Source organism: Heteronotia binoei, chromosome 11, assembly GCF_032191835.1.
Source record: "Heteronotia binoei isolate CCM8104 ecotype False Entrance Well chromosome 11, APGP_CSIRO_Hbin_v1, whole genome shotgun sequence".
NCBI classification, from domain to species: Eukaryota; Metazoa; Chordata; class Lepidosauria; order Squamata; family Gekkonidae; genus Heteronotia; species Heteronotia binoei.
The window spans coordinates 54,798,308-54,818,479 of record NC_083233.1 but is presented as its reverse complement, the minus strand read 5'-3'; the positions used below and the strand labels follow the sequence as shown (position 1 = coordinate 54,818,479).

Below are 20,172 nucleotides of genomic sequence, written 5' to 3'. Positions count from 1 at the left end.
CACCCCAGTGGACCAGGGGCAGACAGGCCCCAAATGTTAAAAAAAAATGCACTTGGGGTTAGAAAACTGTCAAATCATAGAAGCATTGTCTGTTTCTTTAATAAAATAATGTGACTGAGATCTTACAAGTCTACATAGTGAGTACCATTTTGGGTGTTGCTAACCATCTCCAGTTGCTGAGGATTCCAAGCCTGTCAGAGTGGGGAACAGGAAAGTGAGAGAAAACCAGACTGGAAAAAGGTAAAAGATAGGAGGGATAGAAGGTAAAGCTGGAGAGGAAGGGCAGAAAAGTTAAAAAGGGGAAACTGAAGATGCAAGAGGGAAACCAGATAAAGGTGGGTGGAAAAGGGTGAGCCTGCAGGCAGTGGAAAGCAAAGAGAAAAAGCAAGAGGGAGATTCACCACTCCATAAGTCCTACTAAGTTCCCCACTTGTAAATATTTAGCAAAGCATATCTAGGGTTATGGCATAGAATGGGTTATACATGTGGTCAAATAATCCACTCTAAAAGTTAAGTATCTTCTAAATAAGTGCCTCAGGAGTTACAAGTAGCAGGAAGGAAAACATGACCCTCAATACTGTTTGCCCAATATTACATAATAATTACAGCAGGAAGAACTTTCTAAACACACTACGGGCATTGTAAGTAAGATGATAATGCCCTTCTCTGCAGGCATTCCAGTGTGGTTCTGTATTATAATAGGAATGATGTTTGATATACACATAAGTAGGGCTTTTTTTAAAACTGGAACACAGTTCTGCCAGGCTTTTTCTACAAAAAAGCCCTCTGTGAAACAATGGTGATGTCAGGGTGTGCGGTTTAATATGCAAATAAATTCATGCTGGTTTTTTTCTATAAAAAAAGCCCTGCACATATACCAAGGAAGAAACTTGAAAGTGGTAGCAGCTCTAGATGACTCAGAGATCTGGTGCACTGAACAAACTAGAAGAATTCTGAAGTATTGAGCCAGCTAGCTGATGAATTAATTTAGGCCCCATTGCTTTCAGTGGAATTGATAGCACAATCCCAAATAGAGTTATACCCTTCGCAGCCCATTGATTTCAATTAATTTAGAAGGGTGAAACTCACAATTGCATTATTGGTCAAAAACAGCTTTCTTGGATTGGGGCCATTGTCTGTTTCCTCACATCATTGGATAGTAAATTGATCCCCTTGGAAATGGCAAGATGAAGCAGCCCCTTTGGGTAGTTGTTATACTGGGAGACAGATTACGTTGGGGACAAGTCCAGCAGGAAATCCTCTTGCCTAGAATCTGTTGGAATGAGGGTGAGCTACACAAAAGCCTAGCAGAAACCAGCAGGAGAGATTTCCAAGGAATTGCGTCCTGGGTTGATTAGCAGGAAGAGGTGCCATGTGAATTTCCCCCTCAAAGTATCAGCACAGCCTACCAAACTGCATATCTATACACAAAATGCTACTTAATAACTGTTCCACAGCTATTCAGCAATAAATATAAAAAGACATATTTGAGTATTAAATGTTCTTTTTTACATTTCTTAAATTAAAGAAACACCTTATCATGAGCTGCTCATTAACACAACTAGCTTCAGAATTCACTGAAGAACAGGCTATTGCAGAGTAAATGAATATAGCAAGTAGAAAAAGGTACTCAGTAATACAGAAGGGAGGGGGGAGAAAGAGTTCAGGCAATGGTTTTTGGTATGAGGATAGAGCAGATCAAGTACATATCTGATTTTTGTGAAACATTCACTCTATCCTGTAGGGTCCACCCATGGTTATGGACTTGAGCAGACACCTCTCATTACAATGAATAATAGCAACTTTGTATTGAAATCTGTAAAGGCAGCTATATAAGGAACCATGATAATGGAGAAAAACTAAGAAACCAAAACATAGCAAGTAGCAGTATGGCAGAGCTTATTTAGATGGTAGCTGAAGCACACTATAATTTTTTACATGTTTTTTAAAAATCAGAATGCAAAACAAACCATCAATTTAGATTTGATTATATATGTTAATATTGTTCAGCTAAACAATTCAGATGTGAGGAAAACAGTGAAGTATCTCGATCCTAATTGGAAAGAACAGCTTGCAGGCTGCAGATCTAAAGCACAGTTCTTAATAACGTGATGTTTGTCTAAGGCTGCAGTCAGATGACAGGCTTGGTGTGATCTGGCCATGCCTCTATTTTATCTGGTGTTTGTTGTTCTGGAGAGTTTTTTCCAAACATGTTTAATTTAACATGCCTCACCATGCATTCACTCCATGGCTGACAGTTCAGATTGTTGCAGCATCCTTTTTGTTTCTTTGTCTTTCACACATGTGGATAAGAAGCTCCAGCTCCTTTTTGACAGCTCTGCAATCCCTCTGCCAAGTACTGTGGCCCTGCTCAGGTGAGGTTGGGGGTGGGGATTGTCACTCCCCTGGGGGCTCCCAATCCTGACAGTGTGTTGGGAGCAGAAACACACAAGCAGTGATTCAAAACCCTGGGATGAAGATCTGCTTACATACACACCACTACCTGGATTATAAAAAAAAGTGGAATGGAAGAATCACATTTCCCAACTGCCTTGAGTTCACAACAGGAGTTCAGACATCCAGAAATGCAGGGTGAATTGACATCCATAAAGACTAGTCTTTCCCCAGTGTCTAATAACTCTGACTCGAAGGCAGGTCAGAACAGGGGGCCAGCAACTGGGGAATGGGAGGCAGATATTGCTGCCTGGTTGTGCACTTTAAATCCGGAACAGAGCAGTAAGGATATCAGATCAAACTGCTCGTCTGACTGCAGCCTAAGTCCACTGAAATCAATTGACTCAGAAAGGTCAAGGACAGTAGTGCTAATAACTATGTTTGCCTAGGACAGTAGTTTTAATTTCAGGCATTACAGTCTTCAGCCTTTTTGGAACTACAACCACCTTTAGCTCCAATTTGCAACATGGTGTCTATTTTTTAAAAAAAGACATTTTATATACTGACCTTTTCTGTTTTCCACTCTCTTTTTGCCCTCTCCCTTTCTGTGCTTTGTTTTAGCTCTCTTCCCTTAAAAGGACTAAGCAAACCAACTGATAAATAGAAAAATATGTTGATAGTGCAACTCACCTTCAACTGGGATCTGAGAGCAACCCAGTTATGAGTCCTGGCTAAAGGCTAGGACTAAAGGCTCCTCTTTATCTCCATTCTGCTGCCTCTGTTCTATGCTGAGCTGTAAGTAACAAAGTTCCCAGATTCTAGGATTTTCCCCAGCCTGCCAGGAATTAAGCTTTCATCAGGTCAGGCTTTTATTTTGTTTGGACAACTATTTTAATATTCTCATAAAGGAAGTTGTTATTGGATGCCCACTAAATTCTCCACAGGTCTTAGTCTAAGGCTGCCAACTCTGGGTTGAGAAATTCTGAGAGATTTGGGGACAAACCCTAGGGAGGGTGCAGTTTGGGGAGGGTATGAAAGGGAACTCAGTGGAGACATGATGCCATAGAGTCTTCCCTCTGAAGCTGCTATTTCCCCCAGAGGAGCTGATCTTGTGGCCTGAATATTCAGAAGGGCTCCAGGCCTTACCTTTATATTGACAACCTGACTTTAGTCCCAGTGCTTCAAATTTCCCAATTTTTTCCCCGCTTGCTCCCTTGGCTGTCTTTGACCAATATCTGGCCAGTGGAAGGCAGTATGTGATATCCCTCCCCCCAATAACTAGAGATGAGAACAACAGAGTTTGCAAGCAAGAAGCATTGTACAATTCCTTATTCCTTTATTTCCCATTCTTAATCTAATAAATATTTTACACGTCTCTGTTATTCAATTAAAGGACTAGGATGCCATTTACACTGTAACTGTTTCGTAACTTCTGGATCTCTTCTCTTATATCCCCAGCTCCTAAATGTATAGTTTAACTTGTTCATTCTCCTCAAGCTGTTTGACCTAGTTGTGGAAAGAAGAGAGCACAAACTTCAGTCTGCAAACACTTCTTTGTGTTCTCCTGGGGGAAAAAAGAATGAAGAAAGCACAACAAGTCAACAGTAGCCTTGTTTGCATGCAAGAAGGAAGGTCACTTGGCTGCACTGAGGTTAGAGGCAGCTGGAGAAAAAAGACCTTTGGACAGACCTTGACTCTCTGAATGTACAGAAAAGCAAGTCCTTAAAAAAAAACAACCCGTGACTTTGTCACTTGGAAACTCATTTGATAGTGAAATAACCCAGAAACTTTGGCCAGCTTTTTAAATTCCATACAACAGACAAAATAGTAATATTTGCACTTGCAATTTGCAGGAGGCATGCATGGAAAACCAATCTCAAGTTGTCCTTCTTCTGGCTCCTCTTTGTGTTTTCTTTGAAATTAAAATGTTTTCTTGTGTCTTATCACTGGCTGGGCCAGAGGGAGTTCCTTTAAGGCTTGAAGAAAGCCAAGGAGATGAGCAAAATATATCTGTCAAACCCTTGTGTAACATCAAAAGCTCCGAGGGACATTGTGCACAAGTCAACGGTGACTTTCAATGCTCAACAACTTCCTGTCAACAAATCAGCCTGGGACAAAAACTTTTCTCCTTTTGTTTTAGTAATTCAAACCCAGTTTCCTAGCATTTATTTGTTTGAAAAGCACTAGGATCTCATCCAAATCTAATTTATGCCTGAGCAAAACACTGGGTGTAACCTTGTGAGTTTTTTCTCCATATTTGATGCTGCACTCCTAAATACATTTTCAAATAAATAAGTCCCACTGAATTCAAGGGGATTGATCTCTTGTTGACCATAATCCCGTGCAGAGCAGAGGCTGAAGCACTGACTCTGAGATCAAGGAGATCAGGCCTGGGGTTGCCAACTTTGGGTTCAGAAATATCTGGAAATTTGAGAGTGGAGCCTGGGAGAGTGGGGTTTAGGGAGGGGAGGAACCTCAGTAGGGCATAATACCACTGCAGCCCACCTAATCAAACAGCCATTTTCTCCAGAAGTGGAATAAATGTTTTATATAAATAAGTCATAAATAAATAAGTGATTTATGTAGTTAAAACGCACAGTGCAGCCCTGCTCATTGCCAGCCTACCAGAAAACAAGGCCTTTCTTCACAAACCCTGTTGCATTCCCACTGCTCCCTAAAACCCACCCTCCCTAGATTCCACCTCCCCAAACTCCAGGACTTTCCCAATCCAGAGCTGGCAACCCTAACTGGAAGGATAAACAAATAAAGGAATGACGTCAACATTTTAAGGGCATCTCCAAGCTCTTTGAATTCGCTTCTTTGACCTTTGCGTGGATGCTATTGGGCTTCAGAATACAGCTATTCAGGTCAGCATAAAATTAGAAAATAACCACCTGCGTACAGAATCACATTTCATCTGTCAAATATTAGCTCTCATCTTTATAATCTTAACTGCGCTTGTTTTATTGCATAATGTAGTAGACCTCAAATATGATAAACATCCTGAGCTGCAGCAGCACAGCCAGAAATGCTGGGCCTTCTTTTATGCTTGGGTGCATGATGTTTGCCAAAAGAAAATTAATCATGAATAATTAATATTTGTTTGTTTGTTTTACAAAAATTAACAATTTAGAAGATGTGACAAAGGAACTATTAACAGTGTAGCATTTTAAACAATTTCTCACATCTCTTGAAAGGGAAGTCAAGTCAGCAGAACCTTTCCTTGGTTTATTCTACTCACAAAAATATCTTTCTTGAGATAAAAGGCAAATGGTGTTAATAAATAAATATTGAACAACAGTGAGTCCCAAAGAAAATAACAGAATATGTCTCTCTTAATGTGCCAACACACATAGCTCAAATATTTCATCGCAATTTCATATCTTATTATTGTGTTTTATATCGACCCTAACTATGCCTTGCAGAGTGATTTAAGTTGGGGGGAAAAGACAGATTCCTGCCCTGAGGAGTTTACAACCTAAAGGACCAAGGAATCACTTGAGTATATAACAGCCAGACGAAATAGCTTTATTTATTTTAACAATATATTTTGATCTCCAAAATGACTTAGAATGATTAATTCAAAAGTCCACAGTGGTATTCAGATGCCACATTCATTTATCATTAAACCAGGATGTGTACAAACCACAACAGTTGTTGCACTTGAGAGAATGGGGAGGAGGCAGGAACGCACACATGCAATTATGACAAGAAGCCAGTTTGATGCACATCTTGGCTTAAAGCTGGTTTAATGAGACATTGGTATGCAGCAGTAGATTAAATAATACAAGAAATATGGAGTGTAGCTTTGGGCTTGTATCTTGGTTGAAGAGAAGTGTTAGCATTTCCACAGCTCTCAAATGTGCCTGCTAATTATGGGGCTGCAATGAGACTGCGGGAAATCACCCTTAGAGGAACTGCACTTACAAGTAGCACCAGCTACACCTGGCAGGGATGATCCCAGTGACTCCCAGTTTTGTTCTTTTACTGGTGAAATAGCAGAGATGTGGAGAACAGAAGAACACCAGTGCAAAAAAAAAATCAAGATTTTTAACTGGAGGCAAGAACAGAGGGAATGCAAGGTAGAGACAGCATGATTAGGTATCTGCCAAGGCCTGTGGATCTGCCTTTTGCAACCCATGGCTGGAGATGCTGGGCCAATCTTTCATTTCCCAATGAGCTAACAGCAGGAGAGGAAATAGTGAGCAAGAGAATCATTAATCATGCACTCCAGCACTATCTCCAGCAATACTCCCTCTAAGCAGTGGGGTCTTGTGTGAGCAAAAATTCTACTTTGTGAGCATTAAAGTTGTGAGCTACTGCATAAATTCATTTGTGCTGGGGCCATTTTTCCTGAGCTATGGCAAAAATGAGTGAGTTGGAGATTAAAAGACTGTTAGCTAGCTCAGACTAACTCAGCTTAGAGGGAATACTGGTCCCCAGGCATCTCACCTACTCCAAAGTGGAAGATTCCTTCAGAGGCCACTTGGCAGCATCAGAGAAACCTGAGACACTCTAAGGAAGCAGTCCCCTTTCCTTCATAAACGGATGTAAATGTACTAGATCTGTATCATGTTTCCTGACCTGAAAGTATTGTACATTCTGTAACCCTGCTTTTTTTATCTGCGTTTGAATAGTCACGTCTAGTTACAAAATGAGAGATGTCTCTGTGATTGTTCAATGATTAGATGGGGCTAACACACAATGCTTGTCACTGCAATGCCAAGAGTATATTATCTGATAAGCTCATAAAACAATGGTAAAGAAACCCCCAATGTGTGAAGGATTTCCCTGTGCAGTTTCCTGGTTGTTACAACTTGCCTTATCAGATCCTTTGAGAACCATTTAAATTCCTCCTTTATCTATGACAGAAGATGAGTCTGTCAGTCTTCTCTAATATGTCAGGATTATTTTGTTAGACCATGAACACTGGCATTTGCAGAAGAAACTTTGCAATTGTAATTTTCATAACATTTGGTACATAGGTGACTTTATGTGAGTTACACCTATGCCTGAAATTATGTGCAAAAGTAAGACCAGGCTAACAATACACCCATCTAACTCCAGGTGTTTTCATACAAGGGGTTTAAAGCAGCTCATACTTCAGTTGGTTTGTAAAGAGAATGTAAAACCTAACAGCAAACAGATCACCCATCTTCCACTTTTCCTTGCACATTTATAATGATCAAAAGGTAACTCAAATAGCATAAGAGAGGCTTTTGGAGCACAGTTGTGCTACAAATGTACATCAGTTTTAAATCAGTTTGATTGTCATTATTTCATCTAAAGAAGTCTGGGAATTATAATTGAACGTGGAAGAGTACGTGTGAGTTTCCTGGGACCAACAGATTTTGAGATAGAGGGGAAGACATTCTAGAACCGAGATTATGGGAGTAGGTTGAGGTGTGGAGATTTGTAGAACCAGAGGCCTCTGCACATGATAGTGCACATTACTACAACACGCCATGATGACTGATCTCTGAAATGCTGTGTCAGAGGCTTTAATTCAACCTTGCCAGCCTAGCTTGTTTCCTGTTACAGAATCTCCCCATCATGGCTCTCCTCAATCAGAGGTAAATAGGAATATGTAAGGACAGCTGAGGGAGGTGTGGTCTTCAGAGAAACAGGACCGGAGTCAGAGGGAGACAAGAAAGATGTGTTGCTATAACAGCGAATAAGACTTTAAAGATACCCCGCACAACCAGTGAAGCTGAGAGGAGAGAAAAGCACTTCAGAAGACCAAGTGGCAAACTGGAAGTAACAGAGCTGGAATAGGTACAGTCAGCTTTAGGAGCTAGCCAGAGAGCCTGTCAGCAGAGGGGAATCCTCTGATGAGCCAACTAAATGACCTAAGTTGAGGAAAAGGAACGAGGAGGATTCCTGTCTTAAAAAGGAGGTCAGAATGTCCTGAATCTGGGATGAAAGGACATGAAAAGGAAGGGAGGGAGCACAGTGTTGCAAGCCTGCCGTGGGGGAAAGCACAAATCAGATTTCCTGTAACTGGGCCTGGTGTCAAAGTCTCATTACCTGATAGAGTGGTCCTGTGCTCACCTAACAAAAAAAGTGAAAAGGTGAAAGAATGGAACACACAGCCTCATTACTCTCCTGTTGTTGTTCAGTCACACAGTCGAGTCCGACTCTTTGCAGCCTCTTTGCATGCCAGGCCTTCCTGTCTTCCACCTAGAAGGCTGTAAAAAGACAGAGAATAATTTCTATCAGTGGGTTATCCACTATTAAATGGAACCTCCACACACAGAAGCACTATACTTCTGGATGCCAGAGTATCTGGATAATGATAATCTGGGGAGGGCTGTTGCCTTCATGCTTTGCATGTAGGTTTCTCCCAAATAATATCTGGTTGGTGCTTGGAAATAGAATATTAAAGTTTGATGAACCTTGCATCTGATCTAGTAGGGTAGGCTTGTTGTTTTAAAATGAATGCTTTATTAATTTAAATGTATAAAATAATTTACAATTCATAATTTACGATTTTAAAAGGAATAAAATCAATATTGTAATTCTTTTAACACAGTCTTATTAGTTATTCACATTAATTATATCTTGCCCTTTATCCCAAAACTTATAAATACATCACAGACAGATAATAAAGCTCAAATATATACTCAGGATCACCCCCCCAAACCCATGTATTTTTTTTTTTTTTAGCAGGAACGCACAGGAGCACAGTTCCGGTTGACTTGATGTCAGGGGTGTATGGCTGAATATGCAAATAAGTTCCTGCTGGGCTTTCCCTACAAAAAGCCCTGTGTGAAACAATGGTGGTGTCAGGGGGTGTAGTCTAATATGCAAATGAGTTTCTGCTGGACTTTTTCTACAAAAAAGCCTTGCTCATACCTTTTATTATAGATTAAGATTGAAAACGAAAATACATAAATATTTATTAATCAGATTTTTATCTCCTTCTTTCAAGGAGCTCAGAGCAGCACACATGCTTTGTTCCATTTTATCCTTATGACAATCTTGTGAGGTTAGGCAAGGACAGAGTCAGACAGAGCACAGTCTGGCAATGAGTTTAACAGTTTAGGAGAAGTTTGATCATGGATCTCTCCAGTCACAGTTCAACACCATAACCACTACACTGTCTCTATAATGCTACTGAAGGCCACACTACACAATAAATTTTTAAACAGATGAGGTCCAGGTTCCCATACTTGACTTGCTTTCTCCACAGAACAGCTTTGAGGAACAGCATTTTAACGGTCTTCAGGGCCCAATTTGGGACCACGGTGTGAGGACGGGAAAGTCTCCTGTTCTGTTGCACCATTTTCCTGAGCCTAAAGGGACTAATAGCTCCATTTTGTAACTGCATTTTGGAACCTGAGCCAGACTAGTTAAAAATGTGTTGACTAATTTGACCCTAAAATGTTGGAGTTTACTAGTAAGTACCTTGTTAGTATCCGTGCAAGCTAGAAAAATGATTGTGTTAGAAAAATGTCTAGAGTGGAAGTGTATGTTAGTGTGTAACATCCCACATAGTCTTGTGCTATTTAAAATACTAACAAACTTGTTACAGCAGTTTTTGTTTTATAGCCTTTTGGCACCAGCATTTACAACATTTTTGTCTAGTATAAACACAGTAAGACTAGAGAGCAAGCCTTGTTGATTAATACTATTAGATGTTTGTATGCAGCACAATTAGCACTAATCTCGGGAGGTTCTGCATATGTGTGAGTGCAGATGGTAACATAGTGAGGCAAATGGGTGGACAAGGAGAACATGCCAGTGGAGTAGAGCAGGGAAGGTCAATTCAGATGGGATTACTAATGCCTCAGCCATGGGCCTGGTGGAACATCTCTGGCCCTGTGGAACTGCATCTTGGAAAAGTGTTTCACCAGGCTGGTGCGAGAGCCAAAAAGGCTCTGGCTCTAGTTGAGGCTAAGTGGATCTCTTTGGGACCAGGGAAACGTTGGTCCATAAAGGAACCCAATGAATGAATGACCTTCAAAATGTCCTATCATTAAAAGCCTTACTCAGGTCTTGCAAACAGAGGGCCATGGCTTCCCTGCTTGGGTCAATCCATCTCATGTTGCGTCTTCCTCTTTTCTTGCTGCCTTCAACTTTTTATAGCATTATTTTCCAGTGATTCTTGTCTTATCATAATGTGACCAAAGTAGGATAACCTGAGTTTAGTAATTTTAGCGTCTAGGGAGAGTTCAGGTTTGATTTGATATAAAAGCCACTTGTCTTTTTAGTATCCATAAATCTCTTCTATCACATTTCAAACCAACTAATTTTCTTCCTGCAAGTTTATTCATAGTCCACTTTTCACACCCATACATAGTCATGGGGGATACTACGGTATGAATTTTATTGACCTTGGTCACCAGTCCTTATACATAAAGATCTTTTCTGGCTCCTTCATGGCTGCCATTCCCAGTCGCAATTTCCTTCTGATTTCTTGGTTGTAGTTTCCTTTTTGTTTGATGATTGAACCAAGGAACTGAAAATCTATTAAGTTTCTTCAACATCAACCTTAAAGTTGTGTAATTCCTCATTACTATAGTCTTCTTGATGTTCCGATATAATCCTGTTCTGGTATTTTCTGCTTTAACCTTCATCAGCAATCATTTAAAGTCTTCATTATTTTCTGCCAGTAATGTGGTGTCCTCTTTGCATATCTCATACTGTTAATGCTCCAAATTGTCACACAGCCATGACCACGAACTCTCAGTCAGGCTGTATGCTCAGTTCAACAAGCAGGTCCCCCTCCTCCTCCACTGATTTTCCCGTTTTTTGTAGTAAACTCCAAGCCCACTTAAGAGTTCAGGTGGTACCAAAAAGCTTGCAGTGTTGCATCATTTTGGTTGGTACTAATAACAAATTACACCGGAAGCTGGGTTCAGGTAGCCGGCTTGAGGTTGACTCAGCCTTCCATCCTTCTGAGGTGGGTAAAATGAGTACCCAGCCTCTTGAGAAATAGCCCTCTATTTAAACTAACAAAGCCAGAATGTTACCTAGATTTATGGCACTTCACACCTACAACACCAGTCTGCTTTTTATCTGCCCTGCTTTGTTCTAACGCTAACAAACACAGATCCCTGATTCTTTTAATCTGCTAAAAACATTCCCATGATTCCACATACCAACTCACTGCCCACTGGTATATTAAGAATTGCTGCTTGCCATTCCCATTTTGTCTGAAGTCTGTTTAAGAGCATACGAAAGCTTACATTCTGAATAAAACTTAGTTGGTCTTAAAGGTGCACTTGTCTACTGCTTTGTTCTGTTGCTTCAGACCAACCCGGCTGCCTATTGGGATCCACCCTGTAAAAAGTCTGCCGTGAAAACGTTGTGAAAGTAACGCCACCCCAGATTCGGAGACGACTGGTGCTTGCACAGGGGACTACGTTTACCTTTTTTTTTACACACTACAGTTGTTTAGGTGGGAGCCAAATTGAGGAGATTCACACAGCGACGCATATATATTTATTATGACAGTTATTATGGTGACGAGTTAAATTTTTGCGCCTTTGCAAGTCTCCCCAAGAACCTGTTCGCGCTGACAAGAGGGAAGAAAAATATTTTAAACAAACGAAACCCCCTAAATTCAAACGCTGGGCATAAATTTTATGGGGGTCCTCCTGTGAGTCAAAGAAGACTCATGTAATTATCCGTTTAAGAAGACGATGACTAACGATTACCAACGGAAAACCTCTCTAAACTCCGCCTGAAACATCAATCCCTCAGCAAACGTCTTTAGGCTGCACTTCGCAATCCGGATGTGGTTTTTGATACACCGGAAGTAATAGCCCGAGAGCGGGGGGGGGGTGTTGGGAAGAACTGAAAGTAGCTGGGGAAGGTGGAGAGAGAGGCCGGCTTGCTTGGACAGTGGGTCAGTGGCTGACGGGGTACTTGTTGAAGGGTTGCGTTGCTGGTGGTGTTGGGGAAGCTTTCGAACATACATAGTATGGTGAGGCCGTTGCAGTCTCGTTTCTCAACGGTTAGTGTGAGGGGAAAATGAAGGAGAGGAGTCGGAAAAATTGTCCAGAGTTTTTTTGGGAAGAAGGTTGGGAAGGAATTGAGATGGTCTTTCCCTCCACCCTTACTTATGATGAGAGGCAATAAGGTCGCCCTTTCCTGTCTCACAGTGTGTATCCTCTTTCCCAGCTGAATAGGAGGAGGTAAAACAGCACCAATACAAAACCCTCCCCAGCTTTCGTGTAATATGATATATATACGTCAGCGTTTCCCCCCCCTCTTCTCTTTAATTCGTCCATTTCATATAAGGTATCTTTAAAAATAGCAGTGGTCACTATAATGATGCTGTGCACATACTCAGATAATTTCAAAGGGTTTTTAAAAATTTCATCAGAGCCACTGTTTATGCAGTTGGTAAAGCATGGAGAGAATTGCTGCTGTTAGTGCTAAGGGAGATGGGAAAGCCCCAAGTTTTCAAAGAGCTGATAAGGTTTGTCCTATTTAAAAAAAAACAAAACATTTTCTTTTGGAAGGGAAATATAATTTGCACATTCTGCACAGTATTTTCCCCACAAGCTTCCCCAAAACAAAATTAAAAAACACTTGTTCTGTTTGAGGTACTCTGGGGAAGCCTTCAGTTACCAGAGGTCTTGAAAACAGAAGGAAGCAATCGTAGATAGCTGCCTTGGTGTCCTGTTGAGAGCAGAAAGAGAGTAGTGTTGGTGTTACATATTTTCTAAATAAAAGAAATGAAATAGTTGTGTGAGGCAGACTGAAGCTAAGCCATAGTGTGATTAGGGAAACACTCTTCTCCTCTCCCCCCCCCTTCTGTAAGGTTAAATTTAGCTCATCACTGTATCTCCATGGGGAAGGGGAGCTTCAGCGGCTGAATTTCTTGTACAGTACAGGAGGCCTACAAGATGGGGGTGGGAAGAGAAACCAGCAGCCGTTGTCTTTTGTGAGCTATTGTATTTTAAAAACAGTACAATAGCAATCAGTATAGGCTTATGTAATTGTAAAATGTTTGTTGACTAATTTTCATTTTGCCTTGCCTGAGTGACATAATAGGAGGTTACGGAAGCCCTTTGGCAGTGTTGTTCTGCAGGAATCATTAGGTTTCTAGTGCCTCATGATCCATGTTTGCGCTAAATGTGTTAAATGGACATGTGATTATTTTTCACGTGTCTTGTTATATGGCACAGCTGTTTCCAAATTTTCTAGCCTCAAGAACTATTCCTGCATTGTCTAGTGAGCTACCCAGGTAGAATCCTTCTGAGTTGACTAGGATTCTGAGGTACATGCTAGGGAGCACACTTAGTTCAAGCCTTATAGTCTAGTACAAACCACAGCTTGGTTCAGACATAATGCAAAATGGATGTTTATTTTAACAAAGATATTGTTAAAATTTGGTTCACAAATGATTATTCAACCTTGGTTTGCCTTGGCAAATTGTGATTTCAATACCTTTGCTCTTTTCCCTGTCGATCCTTTAGCCTGCATTACAGTGAGAGTACCAAAGAACTCCAGAATGTCTACATTTGCACATTATGCAAAACCATACATAAAATTAGGGTTTCACATTCTGGGCTTGATGTATTAACTAGTTAACAGATAATCTCATAAACTATAGTTTAGTTAAACCGTGGTTTTGTGTCTGAAATGCTCCTCTGTATCTGTATGTGGCAAGGAAAGGCAATGGAGGACAAAGCATGTTCCATGGAAGTCTGACTGTCACTACGGAACTTTTTACTGAGTACCTGATATGTTTCTAAGGAATGCCACATTCCTTGGAACACACTTGGAAAATGGTCATAATTGCTGTAGATATGTTCTTTTTATGCTGTCCACAATTGTACAAATTAATTTTGGACAATACAACATTTGAAAACTTAAATTGTTAGGTGTGGCATAGATAAGCATATAATTATCCAGTCAACAAATTATACTTGCAAGTATGTTAATGCTTATCTCTTCACTCCGTGTTATCTAGATGTGAGGGTTAAAAGTAAAAAGGATTTTTAAAAGAGAGGTGGTTATTCTAGCATTTATGATTTGATGCCTATATTGGATGTTCCTGTTCCTATGTATATAAGAAAGTTTAAATCCACCTCAAGTCTTAGCAAGAAAGGTGGAGTGTAAATAACTACACATAGTAAGCTAGTTTGACTTAGGTATAGTGATGGTGCAAAGGAGTTCTTCTGCACAGGCCCCATTGAAAGGAGTAGGTGATGTGTAACAATACTTTTGTAGTGTCCTAGGATTGTTCTGTTACAGCGCACAATTTGTGGAATGAAGGTAGATAAACACTTTTCATGCATAGAAGCAGTCTGCTCTGAATAACAGCTGTTGGGGGCAAGCAATGGGCAAAAGCTTCTAATTTAATGCCAGGTTTTTTAGTGTCTAGACAGAGACAGCTAGTCAGCCATTGCTGACAACTGAATGCTCAGCTAGATGGTCTGGTCTAGCAAGGCAGTTCTCTACTAATCTCTCCTGTTTTGTTGTCCTTAATGGTGTCCCAAATGGGTCACTTGTAGTAGTTTCCTTTTCTGGGTGCATTTTCTTCTGGGTGTTACTTGCTAGAAAATTACACACACAATTGTGTTTCTAACATCCAAGTTTCCACATCTTGACCCATGCTATTGTGTACAGCTGGAGATAGAGATGGTATTCCTAGGAAAGGCTGATAACTACTCCGAAGCCCAATTACTAACACTAGGATTCTTCCTGTTGTGCTGTTCCCAGTTTTGTCCCTGTGAGTCAAGGATGGTAGGGGAACACACATAAGATGAAGACTTAAGGCCCATGGAATGCAGTCTGATCCTGTTTATTTTCCCCTTCAATCAGCAAAAAAGTCTGTATGCAGACATCAGTCATCTTTTTTAAAAGTCCTGAACTCTTCCAGAGTGGCACATAGTTCTCCTGTCCTTTCTGTTATCATCACAATAACTCCGTGAACTATAGACGGTTTTAGTGACTGGTCCAAATGTCACCTGGGGAGCATCAAGACTGAGTGGAGATTTTGTGGGGATCCTTTAACTGGCCAAGTCTGTCGCTGAAAAGCACCTTGCAAATAATGGAGTGATTCTTTATATCCTGTATTGTTTGCTCATGTGTGTGTTTTTTAAAACTATATCCTTCCCTGTTCCAGTAACCATCTTCCAGCTGATAATGCTCAGATGACCAAGTAAATCGTCCCCTGCTGCTGTTTCCAAGACAGATACACTTGTTGGGGTGGGAAGGAAGTAATAAAAGTAAAAACAAGGAGTTTTTTTTTAAAGTGTGTCCATTTTTTAGTGTATCAGTAGGGACAGGGGATTATTTGATAATTCTTGGAACACCAGCCTGCTCAATCATGTACATACATTTCTACTAAGTCTGGTGGCATCAGCTAGGACAGGGGTGGCCAAACTTGCTTAACGTAAGAGTCACACAGAAGAGCTGCAAGACAGGAAGGAAGGCAAGTAGATGGGGGATGGGAGGTAGAAAGAAAGCAATTTTAAATGCATTCTACAATCCACCAGCTGGCTTGGCTTGGAGAAGTGATTTAAAGAGACAAATGCCTTCTCTAAGCCGGACAACAGGGCAGTGAGAGAGCCACCCAATATGTGTGAAAGAGCCATAAGTGGCTCCTGAGCCACAGTTCAGCCACCCTTGAACTAGGAGGACCATCGGATTGAAATGATACTGTTTTTCTCATGTGTGCTGAGAAACCAGCAATGGTGGCTGGCTTTCTTCAAATTCCATCTGCATCCCCTCTACCCAAAGAGCTGTGAACACACTCTTATCTTCTGTTCTGAAAGTAGATCTGTCTGTATGCAGCCTAAGGTTTACTAAATAGTGAATTGGAACCTCCATATTCAGAGGTGTTATTGCTGTTGGGTACTACCGGTTGGTTGGTTGCCCCTCTTTAGTTCAGGTCATGACCTTCTTAAAGGTAATTGGTTGCAGTGTATTTGACTAAATGGCCTGTTGCAGCAGAGCATCTCTTGACTTCCTTTTTGCAAACAAATACTTTGTGCAACACAAGTGATTTGATATCAGTCAAACAGGAATTCTTTGGGTTGGTCCTTTAGTTTATAGGGGCTTTTAAATTGTTTTATTCCCTAATGCATGGAGACTGGTGGGCCACATTGCAACAGTTCTTTTTCTGTTTTTCCTTTAAAGTTAGTCTTGGTTTGTGTGTAACACAGCTCATGTCTCTAAGTGCGGCTGTTGAATCAGGAGCAACCTGTCTTGTTTGTTGTTAGTTCTTGAAAAGTTTCTGATGTTTCCTCTGTGTGTGTATATGTATGTTTTAAAGGGAAAAATAACACAGCAGCATGCCAGCATTACCACTGGATGAGCTCCAGTTTACCAAGAAGGATTTGCTGACTGGGAAGCTGAAAACGTTACCAGCACTGGTAAGTGGAGTACTTCTCTCAGTAAAGTTTTACACACTGTCATCTTATTTCAGTGAGTAGTGTGAGTAAAACTGGCCAAGAGTCCAAAGTGCAGGCTCACCCATATAACATGAAGTGGGTTATTAGTAAATGGGCCTGAAATCAACCAGTGATCTTTGTGGATGGGAGGGAGGGGGGATGAATTTGGACCTACGCAGTTCTAATTTGACACTCCAGTAATTATAGTGGACTGGCTTTCATAATTCATTCAGCTTGATTTACTTTGCTTCTGCTAGTCATGGGGAGAGGCTGTACAAGGCATTGAAGCTCCACCCTTTGACTACTGGAAATCTTGTTCAACAACTTATTTGGCTTCTGAGAGTCTAGCCACAGGCCAGTGTGCTTTAAAGCATATTTTTAGTCTTTAGGACTAGAAACTTGCTTTTTTAAAAAAGAAAGAAAAGAAGCTTGTAATTCTCAGAAAGCTAAACTCCACGTACAATGCCACTGTTTGTAGTTTTGCTGTACTTTTCACCCACAGCGAGGAAATCAATGGTTCTTTGGTGTTTAACTGTGCATTGAAGTCCTGTTGATTTAAATGGGGATGAAACGTGTAATATTTTATTTAATGTAGCCCTTCAGTGAGTTATCAAACATCATTGTGAGCTCTTCAGCTTAAGCAAATTTCAAGTTTTAATGAGAAATCCTGAAGGGCCGGAAAAAACAGTGTAGTACAAACAGTGTTTTGAAAGACAGCCTATGTGTTCAAAAGTCTTGGACTGGGGAAGACCTGCATTCAGTTCTCACTCACTCAAGAAACTGAATGGCTGCCTCTTGGCTCTTGGCTGATTATACACTCTTAGCCTAATATACTTCATAGGATAAAATGAGGATGGAGTGAGAATAAAGTGGATGAGGGATGGAATAGTAGTGTAATGGATAGACGTCAATCCCACAACATTACTTCCATCTCACTGTAAAATGATAATCTGCACAGTTTCAGAATACATATTTTCTAGGTTCACACTCTGACCATGATCTGTTAATGCAGGATTCTGGAGCATAAACATGCATCATGTCCATCTATTTCTGCTTTGTTTTGGAAACATGGAAAGGTAGAGAAGAAGCTGGAAAAAACTGTTAGCTACTTATCTTCATGGAAGCAGGGCAGAAAAATGTAGTGAGGTGTGTGAGATTTAGGATATCCCTGAAACTGCTGCTGTGCAGAGCCTTTTGATTAGAAATAATGGAGAGCTGCCAGCATATGCTAAAGAGAGCAAATATGAGGGATGGATTCTTGCTAACCACAGACCAAGTTTCCTACCAACATGAGACGTATCTCTGGCTGTCAGGGCTTTTGCAAGATGCTCAAACAGCAACACCAAGGGCTACTGTTTAGTCTTTTGGTCAACTTGTTTTGACTTGCGGCATTTTGTTTTTCTGCAGCATCCTGAAAAGAAAACAGAACGTTCTTTTGTGCTCTATAAGCCACCACCTAAAGCCAGAGATCCTGCACTGGTGGAGGAGTTCTTAGAACGGGCCAAGTTCATCACAGATGATCTGGATTGGCTTTTGGCTCTGCCTCATGATAAATTCTGGTGCCAGGTAAGATCACTTTGTGCAAAGGGATTGCAAAACAAACAAATGTGCTTTTGAACGTTATATCTGTAAGCCTGCTTTTGCTTGGGTTTTGTGTGTGTGTGTGTGTGTGTGTGAACGTGTTTGTGTTCACCTGGAAGCCAAGGCAGCCTCTGGTGACTGACCCCTATTGGGGGCATGGAGGGTATTCAGAGAGGTGGATGAATAAAGCCTGCCCCTGCTCAACTGACTTCTGATATTCCAAGGAGGTCTCCCATCCAAGTACTTGCCAGAGTTGATCATGCTTAGCTTCTGAGATCTGACAAGATTGGGCTTGCCTGGGCTATCTAGGTCAGGGCTTTTGCCTGTCTTGAGGTCTTGGGGCAGGGATCTATATAAACAAGGGCAGTTCCCAAAGTTCCCATCACCATCTACAGTGACCAAGGATGAGCAACTGCAAATATGGTCATGCTTCACTTTTCAGTGGCAGAGTTGGTCAGTAAGAATAGTATAAAGAAGCAAATTTAGTTCACCACTGCCTCAGCCAGACCCCTTTTAAATTTTTATCAGCACGGCTGGGAATTAAATACAGGCTTCTTATTTTTTGTTTGTTTTTTAAATTCTCCTATATTAGTGGAGTAAAAAAGGAAAAAGAAAATATTCAAGATGGCATTTTCTAATTTAGTCTAACAAATTTCTTCTTTCATTTCCTTCTGTGTCTGAAAAAGGTAAATTCTGTGGACTTGGTGGACAAATGTATTCATTTGGGTTAAAGGCAGACAATAAAAGATGGTTCAAACTGTTTTATAGTACTAATTATAAGACATTTACTACTCTGGGAAAAATGCAAAGAAAGAAGTGACGTAACTAGGGGTGGGCTTGGATCGGGCCATGGACCAAATTTTGTTATGAACTGGGGCCTGGTTCATGGTCCATGAGCCCGATCCGTGCAGTCAAGTCTCTCATGGACTGCCCCCTTTTTCAGGGAGGTTCATTTGTCCATGGGAGCAGTTTGTGAGCCAGACATGCTGGCGCCCAAGACAACAATTGGGAGCCCAGGTGAACTTGGAAGAAATGCCTTCTGAGCTCATGCAGCAACTAGGGCAGGGAAAGTGGTGGAGAGGCAATTTAAAATACTCCCTTCCCTGCCTGAGTGCCGTGCCATGATTGGCTGACTCGGGAAGGGGAAATGGAGGGAAGCAATTTAAAGTGAGTGTCGCGCTGTAGTTGGGTGGCTTGTGCAGGGAAGGAAAGGCAGGGGGAGGCAAGGCGGGGAGACTCAGAAAGAGAAGGCAGGGGAAGCATTTAAAAGTGCTCCCTTCCCTGCCCAAGTGCCCTGCTGCATCTGGGTGACAGCCAGGGAAAGGAAGGCAAGGAGAAGCTTTTTAAAGTGCTCTCTTCCCTGCCCAAGTGCCCTGCCATGGCAGGGAGACTTGGGAAGGGAAGGTATGGGGAGGCAATTTAAAGCGCTCCTTTCCCTGCCTGAGTGCCCAGGCATAGTGGGGAGACTCAGGAAGGGAAGGTAGGGGGAGGCAATTTAAAATGCTCCCTTCCCTGCCCAAGTGTCCCAACATGGCTCGGGGACTCGGGCAGAGAAGGGAAGGCTGGTGGAGGCATTTAAACACATTCCATTTCCTGCCTGAGTTATCCTGATGCGGCAGGGCAACAAGGGAAGAGAGGGGCAGGCATGGACCATGGACTGGTCCATTAAACCACAAACTTATACAGACCTCCATTTTTCTGGTCCATGCCCATCCCTAGACATCATAACTGCCTGAAAGAGGATGGATGCCAAGATACAGCCTTAGTGTTGCATCTGCCACAAATATTTGGCAGTGAGCCCTTAAAAGTGGTTTTTCTGAGCTCTGTGGAATATGTTTCA

The 20,172-nt window shown here is 41.4% G+C and overlaps 1 protein-coding gene across 2 annotated transcripts in view; it reads left to right on the top strand.

Annotated features, from left to right (window-relative positions):
• Positions 1–12,118: 12,118 nt before the first annotated feature.
• ASCC2 (activating signal cointegrator 1 complex subunit 2) overlaps positions 12,119–20,172 on the top strand; it is a 44,460-nt gene continuing 36,406 nt past the window's right edge. The window contains exons 1-3 of one of the 2 annotated variants that reach the window (XM_060249331.1): positions 12,119–12,247; positions 16,634–16,733; positions 18,159–18,317. In XM_060249331.1, the coding sequence (XP_060105314.1) occupies positions 16,653–16,733; positions 18,159–18,317 (240 nt within the window). In that variant the 5' untranslated portion in view covers positions 12,119–12,247; positions 16,634–16,652. The remainder of the gene's footprint in view (positions 12,248–16,633; positions 16,734–18,158; positions 18,318–20,172) is intronic. The other variant, XM_060249332.1, reaches the window with a different exon arrangement.